The 22,605-nt window shown below is 41.5% G+C and overlaps 1 protein-coding gene across 1 annotated transcript in view; it reads right to left on the bottom strand.

Moving 5' to 3' along the window:
- The window catches only part of LOC122567635 (follistatin-A), a 59,931-nt gene extending 38,325 nt beyond the window's left edge, over window positions 1-21,606 (bottom strand). The window contains exon 1 of the mRNA XM_043726418.1: window positions 19,277-21,606. Within this exon, the coding sequence (XP_043582353.1) occupies window positions 19,277-19,508 (232 nt within the window). The 5' untranslated portion in view covers window positions 19,509-21,606. The remainder of the gene's footprint in view (window positions 1-19,276) is intronic.
- Window positions 21,607-22,605: the final 999 nt, after the last annotated feature.

The following is a 22,605-nucleotide window of genomic DNA, read 5'->3' as shown; positions in this document are numbered from 1 at the left end:
AAAATAGGGATTCGTCTAAGTTTTATATATTTTTGTTTAAATTTATCGCAAACATCTTAAATCAACGATGTTTTATATTACTGTTTTAACTTGGAAAATAAACGACATTCCTTTTTAGAGAAATTATTTACAAATTATAATTTCATTGATAGTTTAAAAATTGCTCTAATAATTAAATCTACTTCAGAATAAAAAAAACAAAAATCTGAGGAGCTTCCACTACCTATATCGATTCCTACACAAGCTAATAATTCATTATTAGAACGGTTGAACGTTAAAGCTATCTCAATCCTTCTAAATCATCATTCATTGCAGTATCTACCATCGCCATCTCCTTTCGGATCTACTAGCGCCAATATTTCATTGCCTGCTCGTGTATACTTTCTACAGAGAGACGGTAGAATAGATCCCCCTTAATCCCCTCTCTAACTAAAAATCGATTTCCATCTCAAAACTAAAATTGAATTCGAAATCAGTCATGAAATTAATCCTTCTTAACCCTTCTCGATCCTACCCTGCAAAATCTAAAATCGATTTTTCAAACAATTTTTCTATCAATACATTAGCTCCCATTCACCCCGTTGCTGCGATTTTTCCCTATCCAGTTGCATTTGTTTAAAATTAAAAAGTATCTCAATTTGGACAAGACGTGAAACAATTACTACTATAATTTCATAGGAAAAATCTTCGTAAGACATTACGTATCTTTTCTATTTGCTAAAATAAAAGCAAGCCTGAAATATAAAAGTTTAAAGATCCAAGCAGTCAAACTATTCCTAATCCACTCGCCTACGATCACAAAAAGCTCCCTAACTCTTACGCGAAACGGAAGTTACCTGCCGGGCAAGTAATATCGAAACGTGCAAACAAGAAACACCCTGATTCGTCTGAGAATAGCTTCTGTAGTTTGTGTGTGTGTTGCGACCCGGTTCCGCGACAAAAGTGCCGCGGAGCCATTATAATTAGTAATCCTTTGGGGCCGTCAGACATCACGGATTACGATCCGCCGATGGCGGAACCGCCTGCTTGTTACGGAGCGAAAAGGAAAGTCTGGGCGAACTGAGAGCATTAATTCTCTGCAACCGCCGCGGTGCGGCGGTGTCTAGACCGCGCGACACAGCCACTGTTTGGCCCAGTTACGCCCTTCTTCTTCCTCCCTGGCCTTTCTCTCTCCCTGTTTCTCTCCGCTGGTCTACCTTCCCCTCTGGTTGATTTCCCCGCGTTGCGTCGTCGTCGTCGTCGTCGTCGTCCTTCCCTTCGTGTAATGCACACTACGTCGCTTTGCCATTCCCTCCGTTTGGTGGCTCGCTCGCTTGTTTGCCCCCCACCTCCCTCTTGCAGTTCGCTGAGAGCCACCAAGCGCACCGTAACCCGTAACGCGCACACCGGTGTGTGCTTCGCCTCTGGTTCTACAGTTCGTTATTTGCGAGCTTGGCCCAGATGAACGGAACTTTGAGCCAAGTCTTCTCACTCTCGAGTCCTTCCGCTTCTCTCTACAGCTTACGTCACCGACCCGACAACTCAGCCGCCGCATACACTCGGACCTAACCGAGAACCGACTTTGGCACCTCGTAGAACATTATTCGTAGCAATCCGTCAGCGTCGCGTCGCGCTGTGACTCGCGTTTGCCGGGTCAACGCTGACTTTGAGACACCTTTCGCCACGAGATTCGTCGAATGCCGCCGTTCTTTTGCCCGTCGCGCACTGAAACTGCGAGTGGCTTTGATGCAGCCTCACGAGGAGGAGACACACCCCCGCGGGCGTAGGATTTTTTCATGCCGTTCGGGCAACCGTATACCCCAGACGCTATCCGCGATTATCTCTTACGTCGTTCCTATTTTCCTCGTCGCGTTTTCCTTTCGACGAAACGTTTTGGTTTTATGGTATGGTCAGGTTTGGAAAATTTTCAAATCATTTTCGGATCTCTCTCTTTTTCTTACGGTATTTTTAACGGGAGTTATTCCGTGTGATGGTATTTTATAATTTGAAACGAAATTGGGCTAATGGAACAATTTATTTCTTCATAATCATTGCTTATATTTGAATTTGAAGCATATTGTTCTTGTGTGACGAAGACTGTAGAAGAAGGAAAAGATAAGTCGTATTTTCTATTGGTTATAGGGGAACAGCTTGAAAATTTGGTATTTTCTCAAGCAATCTCATGTTTGCAAAATATTTGAGGACTATCACAAAGTGAGAAAAGTGATATAACTATACGGTAAAAGGAAATTACTCCTGAAATTTAGAATTTAATGTCATTCTTTTTGTATTTTGCCAATGACTGAAATTAAAGATTGACAGAATGTAAGTGTCTTTTAAAAATAGATCCTTTTCGAATGTTACGCAGATTGATTTGTTAGGTTGAAAGAACGGGAATCGTTTGTAACGAAGGAACTCTAAATTTAGAGTACTTTATCTTTCAGCCTGTTGGTGACCGACGTTCACCAGGTTAATGGTAACATTGTAACCTCTTTCTCAAATGTTACGTTGCTTTTCTGGTAGGCGCGAGCGAAGGAGGTGATCGCTTTCGACGAATTTAGAGCCTAAATTTAACCGAACTAATTGAATTTCTCACGCTCACCGACGCGACATGTACCGTTATTAGCAGAAAATACGTGCGTTTTAAAGAAACGTATAAAAGACGTAACACTTTACACACTTTAACACAGCGTTTTGCGTAACACTTTATCGTGAATCAAACTTTCCAAGAATTATTCAGAAATTCTTAACAATTTTCATAAAAACTGTAGAAATCGCAGTAATTTCATTTTTCATTGAAAAATGAAACTACGTAATAGAAATCCTTGATATAAACTGTTCGCCAAGGTCAAGTTGCTCGTTATCACGTATTGGTATTTATCACGTTGCGAACTGGTGGCTTTAAGTTGTTTAAAGCTGACGGCGTGGAGCAAACTTAAGGTCCGCAGTCAGCACAGACGCTCGAAGTTCGCAGCTAAGAATTCGCTTTCTGTTTTAAACAAAAAATCTATGTAATCGCAATATCGTTATTAGTTTAAAATAATGTTCAATAGAAACGATATTCGTCGATTACGAAACAAGCGAGATAACGTTTATTCGGCGCACAAAAGTCTCAAATGTTAATTTTCCTGCGTATCCCACTTGCACGACACTTATCAGACATCTGCCACCGTATATCCTGCAATTTCAAGATTACAAATAAAACCAATTTACTTTTATTCGGATAAAAACATCCATCTGCCCCACTCGTTTCTCATTGCACGAAACGAGGAAGAAGATTTTCGCAAAGTGGAAGATTCGGTCGGTTGAACAGGCGTGCTTGTCAGACGGTTTTATCGTAAACAGGAGGATAATGCGATCGAGCCGGAAAAATCTCGGAAGACTTATGGGTCTAGACTCGAGGTTCTAGGCTCTAGCCTCTAGGCAGTGCCAGGCACGCCGGTATGCGAGATACAAGCTGCCGATTAAACTTCCTATCCGTTCTCCTGTATGTACATTCTGTTGCTTTGGCTTTCGCGGATGCACTCTGCCATTCTCGTGTATCAAAAACTGGAGATTTTCAACGGTAGCCTTCGGCGCATCCCTGCTACCGACCTCAGAGGACGGTTATCGAATGGCCCCTTGAATTTCAAAGTGTTAAATAACCGGTATACCACGATACGATACTTTGAAATGCCACTTTTTCTTTGCGGTAAACGACGATACAACGGGAGAACATGGAAAGGTTTTCACACGGATCATTTGAATTTTTCTTGGAGTACAGGTTCGAGAATACAAGAAGAGAATGTAAGAATGCATTACGAAAGAAAGTTCGGATCGTAAACTCGCGATATTGTTGATTTATTAAATATTCGTCGTTTCTCTTGCGCGTTTCTATGTCCGAAGAAAGTTTGAAAATAGTATCTTTAAAAGATAGAACGAAGTACGGAAGATAGAATGTACGAGGGACGTTTGATACCAATAGCGAATGGTAATTTATAATTTGGTTTGTGGAATACGCGCCTTAATTATCCTTGTCAAAATTGAATCATTTTGAATTACAAAGGAACCTTTTTTAAAAACATTCTAAGAAACTACGTCGATTCTAAAAGAAATTCTCATGGAACGTTGCGGTAACAGTATCCTCCTTGCCCTAAAAAATGAACTATAACGACACGGGCTGTGCGAAAATCCCACGCAAACGCGAATTTTTCACGGTCCGCGCTATGTGGCTTTTCCAATTCGTAATTTCACGCCCGTTACGCTGGTCTCGTATGCACACATGGCCGGGATCCACAGGAACCGTATGTCTCATTGTTCTCCGGCTCGTTCGCACGTTTAGCTCTTCCTATTATGCGAGATAACACCGGAAACCAGTTATCTCGGTTCCGATCGTGCGCCGATCATTATGCTTTTCAGGAAGCGCGACTTTCCCAAATACGGCTACAAATGGTTGAGAGTATACAAAGTCTTCCGACGGTGTTCCGTCGGCCGTTTGTCCGCTCGTTGTAATGCCGTTACATCGAACAAAAGGCCCGTGCAAATATCTTGATAGCCATGGAATGTGCTCTCCAAAGACAGATTGTTCGAAAGCCTGGCTTTCTATTCTCTCTTCGTGAAACCTATCGTTATGAATGCAACTGTTTTGCATAAAGAAAGAGATGCAGGAAGAACTAGGATCCGATATTTTCTCTCGAGAATAGAGCTATTAAACGATTGTTATTTTCTTAACGAGTGGTATGTTGTTAATCTGAATTTTTTACCACTGATACGTTATTTTTAGCTCTTTCGAGTAGGATTTTTATGCTACTTCCATTTTATAAAATTTCTTGCGAGTATTCTATTTATATCGCGTGTTACTGTCTCGCCAATTCGAATACTTCAATTAATTCCCGACAGCTGCAAATAACCTTCACAGCATTGCCGAAGGTTGAAAATGTAATCCTAAATTGCTATAATGAACTGCGCCACTAAAGTAAATACGCTTAATTTAAATTAATGAATAAATTATTGTGACACTACGGAGATATTTATGGTGTCACATGTTGCTTTCGAGCAATAAACTTATGACAATATTTATCACATCTGGCGCAGTGCGTAACCGTAGAGTAATTTAATCATAGGAAAATATAAATCAAACTGACAAATCAACTGGATTTATAATTTATGAATACATTAGACTAATTTAGAAAGGTTTAATGTTTCAGTTTTATACCTGGGCGACTGTTGCGTATAACTATTTCTCTACTTTATACTGATATCGATATCGCAAAACTCATTTCTAACATGTAAGGTAGCAAATTAGTTGCAATAAATTTAGAACGATTTAGATAAAACTTGTGTTTACCTTCTTCGTCAATTAAAATTCACTGGTCATTCCTGATCCACCGGTAATAACTACGTCTGTGAAAATCATTTAATTAAGCCGCAACACAGTTTCTCGATCGGTATAAACCGATCCTATAATTTCTCTCGAAATAACAACATTCGAGACAACGTGTTCCCATAAATTAACTTCTTCGGTCGCCATCGGTTCGCGACAACGTAAATCGAATCTCGTCGGCGGAAGAATTACGTTATCACGTTAAGTAATAAATTACCATCTAATCGTAGATAAATTATAGACAACGTCATCAACCAGAGATTATGTAACTGAAAATGGAGGAAATGTACGAAAGATCTTCGAACGAAATGCGTAAATCCATAAAGATCAGTCGATTTTTTACTTTTCCCCTTCATTTCCTTTCTCTAATCGCGCCACGATCATTAAGCCATTCGCTTGCCATTTTTTTTTTTTTACCATTCTAGTTGTTCCTTTATGCATAGGATATGTAAAAAATAACGATAATTTATTAATCGTCACCTAGTGTATAAGATAATTCGTGTTAGATTAAAAAGAGAGAGGAACGGAGATACTTAATTTTTAAATATTTGATTTCTTTTTAACCTACGTTTTATGTCATAGATATCGTGAATGGTACATTTGGTATCGACGATACTCATTAAATAAGAACAATTCTGAAGACCTGTTTTTCGAATCGTTTTGAACACCCTCGTTTCGATCGCTTGTACTGTTAAAATATATTCGTTACGGGTCGTTCGCTGCAAATTTAAGTCTCGTAAATTGGAAGTAATCGTAGAGAAGCAAATCGAACGAACATTGTTTGTCTTTTAGATAGAAATTCACGTGCAACGGCGGTACGATGAAAGAAACCAGATGTATTAAGATACTGCCGCCTTAATCGTTGTAATTAGTATGGTATATGTTGCTGTTTGCATATGCAAACATAACTTTTAAAATAGCGCTAATTACCACCAGATGACGTTTGCACAAAAACTTAGAAGCGATTAATCCCGTTATTTTTCCAACGTATTGCATACAGCATCTCGTCTTTTCTCTTTTTCTTCTTCGTACAGAAATTAACTGCTTTAAAACTTTACGTTAAATTACCTGGAAAAATAAAACAAATCTTCTGGAAAAACGAAGCTGAAATTAAACTATCGCGATATCCACTGACGATAAGCAGAATTTCACGAAACTGTTTAAAAGTTTTTCTAAGGTGTGCATTAATCGACTAATTACCATCACCCGGCTACCAGACGGCGGTGTATGTGAATGGTTTAACTAAATTTATTTTCCCGCGGCTCCTTTCTCAATAACAGCGCATACAGATACGTCTACCGCGGCTGACGCCGATTAACGGTAAATCCGGCAGATAATCTCAATGAGCTTCGATCTAATCTTGCGTGTTTTCTTCGGCGGACGTTCCGCTCGTCGGGATTGCCTCGCCTTTCAAGATTGCATCACGTTTTTCAGCGTTAATAAACAAGTTATTTTACGTTGTTAATTAACCATGTTCGTTCTACATCCTCCCCTCATTACGATATTATAAATCCGAGCGACTCTTTCGTTGATCGGACCACGTCAAACGGTTTTCATTTCTCGTTCGACGATCGACGATAATTCAACGCGATAATTCAGACGCAAGAACGGCTCGCACGATTAGCGTGTTTAAACGATACCCTAATAGACACCGATCCAGTCAGTTAACTTCAGTTTATTTCCTCCGCGTCAGATCTTTACTTCATTAATACGTCCGTTTTAATTTTCATCGTGATTAACTCGTCGATATTTCGAGAAGCAATCCAGACTCGACCCCCTATATAGATCGTGATATAATATCCCAGACCGATTCTATATTTGCATGTTAATGTAATGTGATGTTTGGATTAATGTCTGAATCTAGGTCGTGAAACGGATGATTAGATCGGTGATGTCAGAGACCAAAGAATATTACGAAACTGCATTAGGAAGCGATGCATTTGAATAAGTCCCGAACTAATCGGAGAATCTGGAGCTCGTTGAGAACGATTATTGATAGAATCTACAATTTCAATTGCTTGTACGTTGTTAATTTTATAGAAGAGCGCACCGCTTACTACCAATGAAAAGTTAAAAGCGCTCAAGACAGCTCTATCTTATTACGTAATAATTATTACCCTATCTTTTCAGTAGCTTTTAGAATTAATTTCTATACATATTTCAAAGTTGACAAATTCATAAACGTGTCGCGCTTTTAATGTTATCGTTGTTTTACATATTCGATATAAGATCGTTTGTAAACTGGCTGCGCTGTCAATTTCTATATTTCTCCACTGAACGAAACCAAAAAGGGGCATCTTTAGTTTAAAAACCGAAACAAAATAAGACGTTGATAAAACAACCGCAAATCGAAATTACTCCACAATTACTAAAGCTCCCGCCATTGCCACGATCCAGACAGACCTATCTATTTGCTACTCGATTAAACTAATACCTTTTACGCCATGTCGCCACAGTACCAAAAATCCCGACGTCCACACCTCCTCAAGCGTGGAGGATCAGCGTGAAGCGTAAACGTATCCCCGCGAGCCTTTTCCGGGGTAGCGATCCCACCAGGGCTCCGATGAAATAACACGAGAAGAGTATCGCGGGATCGGGCGACAGCAGGTGGTAAAAAGATCGGTACTCGGCCGAACAGACGCTGTGCAGGCATTCGCGACGTGCCGCAGGGAGGCGAGTTCTTGCCGAGGCAAGACGGCCACGCGGTTAGTCATCAAGGTCCGGAGATTATTCCCGCGGACGGCGACCCGACCGGTTGACCAAAACCACAAGCTTCTCCCCCCGTTCGACCGTTCGTTCGTTGTATACTCTCGTCGTGCTCTCCTTCTTCCCCCTTTCCCTGGTTGTTTTGCCCAAGCTTCTCCTTTCTCTGTCTATCGTTCTCTTTCACTCCTTGCTCTCTGTTTAACTTTCTGTCATCGGAGGTGCGCATTTCCCTCCGTGTTTCGTGGCCGCGGTTGCCTTCGTCTCGAGTCACCAGTGCGTCCGATGCCAACCGAGATCGAGTAATCTTATAAAGTCAACTGGGTATCGGGTATTGATGGCTACATTGTTGCGCGTCCCCGTCGAGAACGTCCCTTCCGTCGCACGGCAGCTTTCACGCGATCCAGCCCACCGCTTTTTTACCCGGCCCCGCGATTTATCGTCGTTTCACGGAGGATCCACGGTCGGTCGACTGCGCTCGGTCTGGCCTTTCGTCGCCGTCGATCGCAACAGCTTGGACACGCCCGCTGCGGTCGCTGACGCACCCTCCGCCACGCTGCCACGGTGTGTAATTTTTCGACGCTTGACGCTTCATCCGGCTTTGGAAATTGAGCAGACGATGGCTTCTTCATTAGAGATACTTTTAAGTCGAGAAAATCTTCCTTCGAAGATTCTTTCAGACTTATCTATGACAGATTTCCAGCTATTTACGACTTTTTGGAAATATCTCGTACGATGTATATAATTTTTACTTGCACAGAACATCGTCAACCTATCAAATACTCTGTCTCAAATACTGTATCTTCGAACCTTGCTTCGTAGTCATTCTTGATATCGTCTAATCATAGAGTTTGAAGAAAATGTTCTCCTCTGATCTCCGATTACGATCGCTATATTCTTCCAAACTCGAACGTATCGTTATCTATGTTGTTACATTATTACGATCGTTCTTATGAGAAAGATCTATTTGAAAAGGGTTGAATTTTAACCTCTGCCCCTTAATTCTTTCTCTCGTCCGTCATTTTTCCAATCCTGATCTACGATCGAATACTATTCTCACAGCAAACTCTATCCACAACAATCGACCATTTCTCCGACTTGGCTGCGATAACGTCGCTTTTATCGTGCAGGTTTTCGAGTAATCACTCTCGTTGTTGGAACTTGAAACTAACCGCACGCGCGCGCATAACTCAAGTGTTTTATCGCAACCTCATCATCACCGCAGACTGCGCCTTCGGCCATGCACGTCGCGTCGGTCTGTTTTTGCTACGCTACTCATATTAAAGGCCTCCGAGTCAAAGTGCTAATCCGATACGTGTGTACACGGGACGTAACTTACATACGCACGTATACACAACCACTCGCTTCGTAATATTCAAATACACTGCTCCGGTTCGTTCCTAACTTTCGAAAAACCAACGCTCGTTCGCGTCATTGTTTCGTCCCGGGCTCATTATCCTTGAGTCAGACTCTCTGTTTTCACCGATCGCCAAGTAGTTTCGGTCATCTTGCTGTCAGACTCGTTTCCCGCCTTTTAGAAGCCGTCGCACTGCGTTTCGTACGTTTCGTTCGAGTTCACGCTCGAACCTAACAATGAAAATTCGAATATACGGTTTTCATGTTACTTCAATGAAGTCGTATCGCGTGTTTCGGGTTCGTTTCACGCGTCTATAACATATCTCCCACGTGTTTATTAGAATTTTTATAATAACAGATGCTTTCCTATTATTATTCGAGTGGAAGTGTGTCATAATTTTAAGGCTGAGACGTTATATCTACAGCCTTTTTTTTTTTTAATAATAGGTTAATTTATCAGATACACGTGAAATCTTTTTATAAGTATCCTTAAACTGATGCATCGTAAAATATACCGACAAAAGATCGTTTGTTATATAATGTATTGAATTTCGTATAAATGTATTGTACTAGGTTGGCACATACAATATACGTCGTTTTTGCAAAGAAACCTTTAACTGCGTGTAGTTTCTTTACTAAACATTTTTATTATTCAAGTGCTACGTTAAAATTGCTAAGCAATATTTGCATAATATATTATTCGTCCTCATGAATAATATATGCTTGATGGTCGATTTACGCTTTGCAATTAAGAATGATATTCCATTAACAGGCAATGAGTACATGTCCTTGTGACATCGTACCAGCAGATATGAAAAATTCATCGTATTTTATACTATTGATTGCACGTTTTCGTCACATTCAATATCCCTCGCATCAAATATTTGATAATGTACTAAACAACGTAAACAGATACAGGCGCGATGTTTCGCAGATCCGAACGAGAAGAAAGAGTAAGAATATATTAATTCAAGAAAGCGATGTTTCTCTTGACGAAACTGTACAAACATACCGCCCACTGATTCGTCCGAAGTGCAGGTTAAAGAGCTCGCCGACCCCGCGGTAGCATAATTTTACGTAACGCCATATCCGTTATTTTTCGCGATCGTTCGATCAGGTCTTTCGATAATGTGTTCAATAACATTGTTCGATAACGCCACGACATAATTGATTTTGGAATCATGATTTCGAGCCTAACACGCGATCCATGTATTGTATTACAGGATATTTGTTTAACGCTATAGTTACTAACGACGTGCAAAGAATCGTTCAAACTGCATCCTTGCAAATTTGTACAATTTCTATGAAAAATTAGAAATTGATCAAATTGTCTACTTTGACAATTTCACAAAAGATTCATAGAATCGAAGTTCTACGGGATCGTAAATTTTTAGCGGCATACTACATTGCTTTTTACTCGGTTGTCTTAAATTAAAATGGATTATGGAAGATCGAAATATTTATTATCTCTTCTTATCATAATCTTCTAGATCACGTTATCGATCTAGTTATATTTGTTTATTAAAAGTCTTTTATAATTAAAGCTGATTAAATTGAAGGTCGTAAAATTTGTCAAAATTCTAATTGCAAATCATAGTAATGAAATAAAAGTTCGGACTTCTCTGGTAAACGAGTGTTCTCCATTTAAGAGTTAACTGTCACAAAAGTCCAAAAGATAGTCAACAAACAACGCAGTACGTATATGCGTAAAAAGAATCGAAAAATTCGTTTAGTTGTGTGAGCGAAAAGGATCTCGCGCGCGCCGGATTACGTAACACAGCTGATTTGACTAAAAATATCGAACATGAGGATTATATTCCGTAAGCATCTAACGTTACACGCTCGATCGAATAACGCTAGACTTAGCAAATTTTCGTTCGCGTTAACGAACGTACGACAGTACGTTTGTTCCGGCTGCCCCGTGTGGCCCGGCACGATCAATAAGATCGACAACGTACACGCGAACAGCCATATTTACGACGTGCAAACGTGATCGCGTAAATGCAACGCGATGCGGCTGATTGCCGCGCTCGAGGAGCTACACGGTACGGCGCGCTTTCGCTCCGTCAAGTTGCCGGCAATGCACGAGGAACATTTTTCTTTTCGTCGTTCTTCGTTCTCTGTTTTCAGTTGACTTTTATAAATATGATCGTAAATATCGTTATTTATCCTGAGAGTTGTTACGTTCTCTTTTTCATCGATAGACTGCGAAGTTTTATGCAAATTCGTATTTTTATGAGTAGAAGTAAAGAAATTGAAGCCAAGTATAGAGATTTACTTTATGCTTTAAATAGTGCAATAGCGGTACTTTTTCTTCGATATCCTATACGCTTTCACAAGCATTGGAAGATTCATAATCACCGGAATATAATAGAATCAAAAATATTGTATGATAATATTTGATTAAAAACGTAAAACGTTAAGACGAAATAAAAATCTGATGTAAAAAAAAAAAATAATATCTTCTCTCAATTAGCGATACATTGAACTGACCGGTGTAAGATAATGCTTCAATTCCTATACGTTTAAAGAGACGTTGCAATAGTGCAAAAACCAGGTCGGTGCCTAGAGCAGTTTTAACGCCAACCTATTTGTCATTTGGAGCGAAAGGAGTTAACGAGGAAACTGAATACTGCTTTGTATAACGGTTGAACAATTCCGTTCTGTGTTACTTCGCAACCTATTCGCTATTACCTTTATAGAAAAAATGCAGTTACACAATTTGTTCAAATAACATGCCTATAAATTTTCTTCCAATCAAGCTTCTACGTTTAATACCTATCGCTGCAAAACGTAAACTCTTCTTAATCCTACAATGCTAATCTAATAATCATCCCAAAGGAGCCAAGATCCTTGTTAAAGCAACTGACAGAATTAAAAAAAAAACAAAAATACCACGAAATTCACGAAAATACAATTTCTTGTATTCGCAGATTCGTTCTCCTAAACTCTACGCTCGTTCATGTAGCTGGTCCAGCTCAGATACCTCTAGAAATTCCTCGAACCATCCAACTCATCCCCTGAGTACACCTAACTACCTAGCCGTACATTTTCCTGCTAATTCGGCCGTTCAATCCCCAAAACGATAATGGACACGAAGTAGTCAGTCGCGTCGGATCTCGAGAATCTCTGAAATCCTCCATAACCGTCGCGAACGCCCCGTTGTCCCGAGTATTCGAAAGCACCATCATCGGTCGCCGGCGTCTACTATTCGTAGCCTCAGAGACGGAGCCGGCGAAAAGGCCTGCCACTCCTCCCTCTCTGACGGGGCCAAGGAGCCCCGTCGGACTTCCCCTCGTGGAGTCGTCGTCACGAGGGCGGAAAACTTCCCCCTTTTCTCTCTTTTTCCCCTTTCTTTTTTCTTACTTTTTTCGAAAGGCAACGAGGAATGTTGGTTTGTTTCGATGGAACGAGGAAAATGGCGCCAGAGAGCAAAGAGAGAGAGTGTGAGAGAGAGAGAGGGAGAGAGAGAGGATCGTAACCAGACCAGAGAAGGTGGAGAGTCCTCTCCCTCGCGCGTGGTTCACGCTGGTCAGGCTAGCCCTACACTCTTTGCTCTCTCGGTCGAGAGAGCGGCTTCGCGACTCGCCAGGCCCTTCTGGCCCCTCTATCTGCCTCTCTGGCCCTTCGTTCCTCCCTCGCCTCCCTGTTCGAGGACCTACAGGGTCCCTCTGCCTCCGTCGTCGTCCTTCTTTCGCTCGGTGGCATCGTCCTCGCGTCTACAGCCTCTGAAGCTCCACTCGCTGATGCGGAGCACTGACCCGCAAACTGGTTCCTCCATTACACCAGGCTTTCTCCCCCTCCCACCCTTTGCTCTCTCTTACGATATCCCTGTCTCTTTCCTCCCTTCCAACGATTGCCCCCTCGACTTCTTTCTTCCCCTTTCTTCCCCTTTCGTCCCTCTGTTTCATCGTCTTGGATCACTTCGATTCCCTCTAGTTTTCTCCCTCTCTCTTTCACTTTTTTTTTCTCCGTATCCCCTTGCGCCCGATCTCTGTGTCTCTTTTACTTACAATTAGCCTTCCTACGTCCGTGTCAGCTTCTGCAACCCCCTACGGGACGATCGACCTCGTCAAGACCGCTGCAGATTCGACAAGACTGCACAGGCCCGATACCCTTCGAGCTTTCTTCCTTCTTTCCCTTAAATCGTCATCCATCGAAGTAAACGAATCAGGATTTTCTACAAAAACTCTTTCCATCGCGAGTGAAACAATATTTTTTCTCTTTATTCTTTCGCTTTATTTTTTCCCAAAACTAGAAGCTTTATTTGCCGATGCAAGAAACTCGGATCGTAAAAGCTGCAAGAGCCGAGTCACAGTTAAAGCGGACAGACGATCTTTAACCTTTATCGTTTCAGTGAAACAGTTAACCATAACCTCAGACGTTTCCAAGGAACAATTGGCAAGTATTCGCGAGAAACGACGATTCGTCGGAGCATTGTCGTCGGCCAGAACTACGTGTGACCTAATGGAGTTTCCGAGAGCCGTTTCGCCAGACGGTGTACCGCTTGTTCGTCGCGTTTTCCCTGCGGCCAGTCGCGCCGGCAGACGTGGAATTAGCGCTGAATTAATTCGCACTTTATCGCCTGTACGAAGGCGAGCGACCACGCGTTTCCACGCCCGGCTCGGCGTGCATCAACGCCACTAATTTCGCTGGCAACGCGCGGATAATTGGCGATCGTGGCTCGCGATTGTTCACCGCATCCTCCGCGTCCTGCTGCCGGCCGACAAACAGACCTTCGAGACGCGCTTTCCTCTCGCGTGACGCGCGATCGATAAGTGTTTGAAAATGCTCTGCGAGTACTCCGTTCTTTCTAGCGTCGATGGATCGAATCGGATCGAACGTTCGATACGAAACAAGATACGATCGTGATTGTCCTTCTTCGGTTTTCTTTTTATATTTATCGATCGATGATTAATCGCGAAAAGGCAGCTCTCGTTGCTTGGTTTTTCTTCCCACTGTTGTCCTATCGTCATTTTTACGATCGTTCTATCGATCGTGATAGAGTTTCAAGCGGGATATTGTGTTTAGATCGTTGGAAAAATTCTTCTATTCTTATCGAGGTAATAGTTATTCGTCCGTTGTGTCCATTTGACATGACGTGATAAATGCAAAAACGTAGGCATGGCTTATATATTGCTTTGTTATTTGTGATGAATTGCAATATGTACAATCTTATTTTTAAACGCGTGGAATACTCGTTGCTATTAAATTTATACTTTTTTATTTTTAGTCAGACAGTTTATAAAAATTATTCGTCTTTCCATTCTGTTAATATTATATTTATTTTATTATACGTATATGTTCCTTACTTGTATTTTGTTATGTATATATTTTTGAAAAACGAAGCTTGTTCGCTATGCGGTATTATTTGTTATTCGTGCAGACTCTCGACGATCTCTATATCTCTGTAATCTGTTTAAAAATCTTCCATAATACAAAACGTAACCCTGTTGCTTTCTCTCGGAATATTTCTCGGTAGTGTGAAATAATTTTCATTTATTTGTGTATTCAAAATAGTAGATATAGAATACTCGAAGAAACTCTTGCAAGCAAAGAATTTAGTAGGCGTGTTCAAAAAATTTTACAGCGTTCACTTTGCAAATCTTTTTGTATCCATGATAGTATAGAAATTATCTGGTTCTTAGAGTAGAGAAACGAGACTAACCACGATGACGCGAGCAACGCGTCAAATAATACGAATCAAATCCAATTAATTGCATTAGATAATTAAGTTCGATTTTACGACCTATTATTGGCTATGAGCTAATCGTCCTCGTTACAAGCATTGCAACTGTTCTAGTTGAAAGAGAAAAATCAAACTGAAGGATAATCTCGTCACATCTAAACCACAGTTTAAACCAGTTTTAAACATTGAATAAATCACAAAAATTTGAAACGTTGGGCGAATTATTTGGACTTGAATTACAAATTACTTAAATTACCTTTCATTTATTTTGTTATTTTTATTCCCTTCTAAAAGTTTATTTAAAATTTTATACATCTGAGAACATTAAATTTAACAAATTTTTTATTCTACATTCGAGCCAACGTGAAAGTTTTGAGGATAGTTTCAGCAACTTTTCCAAAGTGTCACGAATTTCATGTGCCTAGCGAAAATAAATTATGCGACACAGTCCACTCGCCAGCATGTCCTTTTCAATTATGACAATTTCTGCCTTATTCGCATACTCTCTCGTAACGTATTGCAAAAGTTGGTCGCGTATGTCTACGATAATTATCGTTGGCCGATAAAGTGTCCATTGCGAGATTTCTGCGAGTGTAGGTCGCGTTTTAAAGAAGGGGGCGTGATTTCTTTCGTACGTAAGCCTGCGATCTCGTAATGCACGACAGTTGGACGATTAGCAGCCGTTTTAAATTACGTGCAAAGTAGACAATAATAGAACGAGAACACCGGCTACGCGTCTTGCCGCGAGGTAAAAACATTTAACGCTTTTGCAGTAGCTTGTCGACCAAACGCGACAGTAGTATAGCAAGAATTTCGTGAAATCTGTCTACTTTATCTTCAATTATTGACAAAAGAATAATTTTCTATGAATATTGAATCAATCCCAACAATTCGACAATGAAGATAAAGATACTTTCTAAAAAATTTCACTGCCATACTCCGAAACGATAACGATTTCTATCGAAGGTGCACATCTGTGTGAAAGTTTACATCTTTATCGGAAATCTCTAAAAGTCGAAGTTAAGAAAGATCGAAAATCGCAGTTACCCCGAAACAAGTTTCGTAGAATATATCGAAGCGAAAGAATACTACGAGAAACTGAATCGTGCTTATTTAAGGTATTAAGTAATAAATACCTTTCTATAAATACTTATATGCTTCCAACAAATTCGTTCGTTTTACAACATTTTGCATTCTCATTTCGACGAAATTTCTCGGTGAAGTTCTTCGCAACAGACTGACGGGAAGTAGCCAAAATAAACGACGTGAACAAAAATAAGTACCAATCGTCTACCTGTTACGTTGGAAAATAGAAACTTACGAACGATCGAATAAAATGGAAACGAATCGACAATGCGATCGACATCGAATCGAGACGCGTTTACGGTGACACAGTTTATTCTAAGCGCGATAAATAAACAATCCGTTTCATCGATTGTTCACCGTTGTTTGCATAACGAGAATTGCGATCCTGCTAACAATCGAAACACACCCTGGTTCGAGTTACGTCAACGACAGTTGTCATTTAGACGTTAACCATTGTCACCGTTGCAATGTGTTCGCTAATGGTCTGCAACCAATCGAACGATCTTCGATCGACCGAATCGATCCCCACACAATTTCGTAGAATTTCACTGTCGTTGGTTACATAAAATTCGTTTGCTTTGCAATTAATAGACTGGGAATGTTTATGAAAATTTGTTTCATCATTCATGTAATATCAAATATTATAAGAGATACTTTATTTTTGATATTTTATACAGTTTCGCGCACTTATATTTTCCATAAACATATAAAGATTTCATTAATTAGATACAAGCATCACTTACAGATTAATGGTTTATATCTTTAACGTGTTTATATCATTTATAATTCAATGAATGATAATCGATTTGAAAAAATTGAAAAGCAACCGTGAAACAGCTAATCTTTACATCGATTGCGTTTATTTTGTATTCGTGTCATTCTTTAACATAATTTCTTGTCTCAAAGGAGAAATTAAAAAATGTTTCGCGACTACTGTTGCCAAAGTATTTAGAACGAAAAGAAATTTAGATGTTTCAAAGATTCAGAACGTCCTCTGTTACTTTTTCGAAGTATCTAACGAGTTTCATTACTGACTACTCAATTACGAAAACATTTTCTTCCGCAACTAAAAGATTTTTTTATTACACGTATATCAATAATGGCGCGCGAATGTGAAAGTCATCAGGCTATCTTCAAGGCTACATCGCACTTTTGTTGGATTCATAACGATTTTCTACCTTTCACACATCTGTCGACGATAAATTCAATATCGGTTCGCAGCCGATTCTCGGGCGTTCAAATTTTTGCAGAATATAATTGAGGGAACGTATCGTGATAAGACAGAAAATACGGAAATCGTAAGTGGCACATATTCTTGTTCGTAACTATTAAAAACGAAAACACGCTGATTAATAGTGCCGATACGTATTACACGCGTATAATTTTGAACAGGATACGTGCGACTTGCTCGCACTGGCTCAAAGTATTGCTAATAAATATACGTGATTGTTATGTGACGTTTATTGAGGATATCGATAGCTGTATGTAATTAGCCGCAACTTTAAGAAACATAAGGAACATCGAGTCCTGGTGTTCTTAATATGTACAACATAAGCGTACCTACTTAATCAGAACGGCAATATCTGCCGGACTTTATACGATTATTATTAAAGTAAAAGTCCAATAACGAAGGTCTTTCGCGCATAAAAATGAAAAATGTAGGAGTACAATGATCCACTCTTTCGAAACATCCTGACATCTTTATGACATGGAGCAGCTGCATTTTAATACAGGGTCGCGAGAAATTTGGGACGATGATTTCTATCGATTAATCGTGCGATTAATCGTACGATTAAACGTCGTTAACTTAAGAATTTAAACATGCGAACAACACCGGTTTCGATAAATGTCGTAGTAATAAAGATAAGAGAATATTTTTATTTATATATTTTCTTAAATATCTTTCGTAAATTCCATCGAATTTATCTCTCTTTTGTATTAATATCAATATACAGATTAGATTTGTTTATACAATATTAACTAAATAATTTTCTATCGATATTAAATCGATCGTATAGAATTAATTAACGAACAAATATCAGAGAAATTACATTTCAATCGTACTTCGCTACAAATGGTTCGACATAATTCAAGAACCACCATCATCAAAAATAACTTTAAAACGTTCAACATGCTTTATAGGTTAAACACATAATCAGCAGCCCGTTACATCAAAAATAATTTCCCAATTTCCCAGCCATCTGGTATAAACACTCTATCAGACATCTTAACTATTCGGAAGAAGAAACACTAACAATCTTCGTCGGTTACGATTAATTGACAGATGTTAGTTACAATGAAACATATAAAAGTTAACAATCGTAAGAAACCCGAAAATATCGGTATTACGATAAAGCTGAATTTTGAGGGAATTTTTGCAATTATAAAAAAATTGTAAATGATTTTATACAGAAAACTGTCATAAATCTGTCGTCAATTCAAAGTTCGACTCAATCTATGAAAAGCTGTATCATCTGATCGCTCTTAAAGACTTGCATTTAACTTTATTAATTTTAATACTACATAAATACTCCGGACGTGAACGATTCTCATAGACGACGCGCTATTTCCTATACTCATCGCTGCGAGTATAGTGTTTTGCACGCTATACAAAATATCAATTAGACGCTACGCATATATTCACTTTGTTACTTTGACTTTTTACTGAAATGTATCCAGACACTTGTTTATATTTAGTAGGATGTAACTCAATTACGAAATTACAGTTAAGTGGAATTACAGTGATTTTATCCTTCATACAAGTGATCGTCATATAATTACGTAGCGTAGAATATCATGGCACATTAAGATCGAACAAATCAACGTTCGCGACTGTCGAATTTTGCGACCATTTTTTTTACATTGAACATTACTTATAATTTTCATAATTACTTCATATTAAAATTTAGCGGAGACGAACCAATTATGTATTTTCAACACGACTAAAACAAAACGACTTACAAGAGATCCTTAAATAAAAAGATTATTAAATCTCGTAACATTCTAATTTCTCGAAAACGATGAATTGATCTCGATAAAGTTTATCAATTTCATCTCTGTACAACTTACTCCGTTTAACATAAAGTAAATATTGGACTCACCCGTGGCGGACTGGGTCTGAAGCAATAGTCCGATCAGCGAAACCAGGACGTAAGTGTTGTACCGGGGTGCCACGATACCCCGTCGCAGGGTCGTCATCTCAGGCGGCCCCCGCCAGGTGCCCCCTCGAGCTACCGCCGCCCCTGCGACCGCCTTCGGCAGCTTTGGCTTCTTAACTTCCGCCTTCGCTCCTGCCAGCTCCACGCCGCGTAGTCCTCGTGCTTCACATCTCATCTGCCACGCCGCTGTCGCTTCTTCCCCGTCTGGTGGCGACCGTCCTTTTCCCCGAATCTCGTCCGGAGCGTTTTACCACGTATCGGGCCACCACCACCTCCACCTCTTAGGCCACCTCGTCATTTAACACACCGTTTCGCTGAAACGTTCGATCGTTTACAGTCACGATCCCCCAACTCGAGTCGTGTGCCGGCTCCTTTCGAACCGACTGTTAACCGGGCCACTCTATCACTTACGTCTCTGTACTGTATATATGTGTAATGTGTATATATTTAGTTTACGTTGAGACGTAATCTGTATGTATATATGTATTTATATATATGTATATATGTACGTGTATGGAACCACCGAGTAGAACTCGAGTCGGAAAGATTTTCTGAATTCCGAAATTTTGTTTATATGTCTTTCACGTAACGTCCCATCTGCCTCTGTGCGTAAGACGTAAAATTCGGTTACGGGGCGGCCCGTTCCACGTCCAACCTGAGCTCTGCGCCGAGAATCGGTGTCACGCGACTATAAGGACGCGCAGAGACGGTGCCACGCGAGATCGCACGCGATTAATATCGGTTGCATTTTCGCGAGAAAGTTTCACGTACACGTCGTTGTGACGCGACACACCGCCTGTCAAGATCCATCGAAACGATCGCCTTGTATTTTACCGACTTCCTCGCGATTGAAAATTTTACGATCGTCTCTTTTTTCTTTTCTTTCTTCTTGCTTAATTTTGTGTCACATAGAACGGAATTAGAATGATTCGAAATAATCGACACTCGTGTCAGATTCTAAGACAACTGGCTTACAGTAAAGGGACACCGTTCTTTCTCGTTCTCGATGGAATATTAACGATCCGCGTGGAGTCCGTGTGCCCGGTGAAACTTCACGTCCGATAAACACGACTGTCGAGAGAAACTGTAATGCCGAAAGAGGCACGCGACGAGAGCGAGAGACAGGATCAGTGCGAGAGTAGCGGATCACGTGTCCGGTGAAGGAAACTCACTGAACATCACACCATCCACGAGGAAAAGCACGGCGCGACAACGAGGGGAAAAGAGCGTTTGGCGGAAGCCGAGAAATCGATTCGAAACACCTGTAGAAGAAGCGACGTGTTTCTGTTCCGTTTCGTTCCGGCGTGTGGTCCCCAGCCTGAAACAGCACCAACAGAGTGTCCTGTCCTGTGTACCACCAGCGGCTTACTTTCTCGAGCTCCGTCTCTCTGTCTATGTTCTTTCCTCTTTTTATTTCAAAAGACACGCGTCTTCCGCTTCCGAACTGAAAATCGTCTCATGATCACGTCACTCGATGATTCACCACCCGCGTACTAACATCATCCTCTCATTTCTGTCCCTTCGACTTTTCCTCCTTATTTTTCTTTACTTTTTCCCCGTTCCTGCGACCGTGACGAATCGTGAAAGTTGGCGGAACACGTGGACACGATAAGCGACGAAGAACAGCGGCGAGGCGCGAAAACGCGGTCACCCTGGGGTCTCTTTGGCGGCTATCGAGCCGTCAACGATTCGCGCGGCGAACGAGAGCCGGCTCCTCGACCTGCCTCACTCACGGATCCTCGTCGATCGTCCGGCGAGGAGTGACGACGAGCACCTCTCGTTTTCCGAGCCGATGCTTTCGGCGGCGGTGTAACGTACGACGACGACGACGGCCTGTGAGAGCTCGTCCGTTCGTTCGTTCGCTCGCCCGCTCGCTCGCCTTCGTCTCGTCTCCTATAGCTCGTTCGTTCGTAATCGTTTGCTCGACCGTTCCGCCTCGAGAACGAGCGCGGGTAGTTTCGTGGCGCGCGGATTCGTCGGATGGAAACCAAGCGCGCACGAGGCCGCCCGGCAGACTGAGAGTAGCAGTCGACAGTCGACAGTCGGCAGGCAGCAGCGGCAGCAGCAGCAGCAGCAGCAGCAGCAGCAGCTAGTAGCAGCAGCCAGCAGCAGCAGCCAGCAGCCAGCAGCAGCGGTACAAGGCGGAACGTTTCCCCGTGTGCCGAGCGAAGCTCTGCAAAAGCGGTCTGCACACGCGGCCGCGCTGTGTTATGTTGTCCCCACTTCCCTTCTTGGAGCGCGCGATCGCGGCTGCGGCTGCGGCAGCGACTCGCCTATCTGCCTGTATGCCTCTATGCCTTGCCTGCCTTCCTCCTCTATGTCTGCCTGTATGCCTGCCTGTTTGTCCGCCTGCCTGTCTCATGCATGCATGCATGCACGTTTCGCCTCCTTCTCCACCACCGACGACCTCCTCCTTCCTACTTACTCCTTCTCCTTGCTTACTCCTACTCCTCTTCCTTCTTTTCTCCTTCTCCTCGTACTTCTTGCATCCTCCTGCCTCCCTTCACTGCGGCCCCCGAGACTGCCTTCCTTCCTTCCTCCAAACTGCTCCATACGTTCTTTCCACTCTCTATCTTGCCGTTCCTCCTACGCTTTCCTTCTTCTATCTTTCCATCTCTTTCTTTTCTCTTCATTTTCTTACCTCAGTGTTTCTCTTCTTTTCCTTCTTTCTATTTCTCCTTTCTATTTTTCTTCTTCTCTGTCGCCTGTCGACTACGTTTGTTTCTTCTTCTTCTTCTTCTTCTTCTCCTCCTCCTTCTCCTGGTCTTCTTTACTCTTCCGTGGTTCTTCGCTTTCTCGTCCTTCCGTTTTTTGCGAACGAGACGCGCCTCTTTGTCGGAACCCGGCTATTAGGCTTCGCCGGTTCGCGATACCCCTCTCTTTTGGTTTACTTCCGGTATTCGTCTCTGGACGGTGGAAGGAAAGTACACGCCGCGGGAGATTCGATTTTGGTCCGGTTGTCGTCCGCCGGACGAACAGGAGGATCGGTCCCACCGCACGTCCAGATATTTTTTGCCCAGTTCCGCGATATTTATAGTACAGCCGCGTTTCTGTTTGTTTCGGATGCATAAATTGTGTAAGGCCTCTTTTTTCGACGAGGATCCACAAGCTTGAGAAGTGGGGAGTAAAAAAGAAAAGTAGTCGAGAGTGTCTTCTTTGTTCCCTCGTCGAGGGTCGTTAACTCTAGTCCCTCCGATGACGGATTTTTCGGATTCTTTTTGCGTCGCGCGCGGTGAGAGGGGACGAAATTGCAAGTGCGACGAAAGACGATT

The sequence above is a fragment of the Bombus pyrosoma genome, linkage group LG5, assembly GCF_014825855.1.
Source record: "Bombus pyrosoma isolate SC7728 linkage group LG5, ASM1482585v1, whole genome shotgun sequence".
NCBI lineage: Eukaryota > Metazoa > Arthropoda > Insecta > Hymenoptera > Apidae > Bombus > Bombus pyrosoma.
This window is presented reverse-complemented; position numbering and strand designations above follow the sequence as displayed.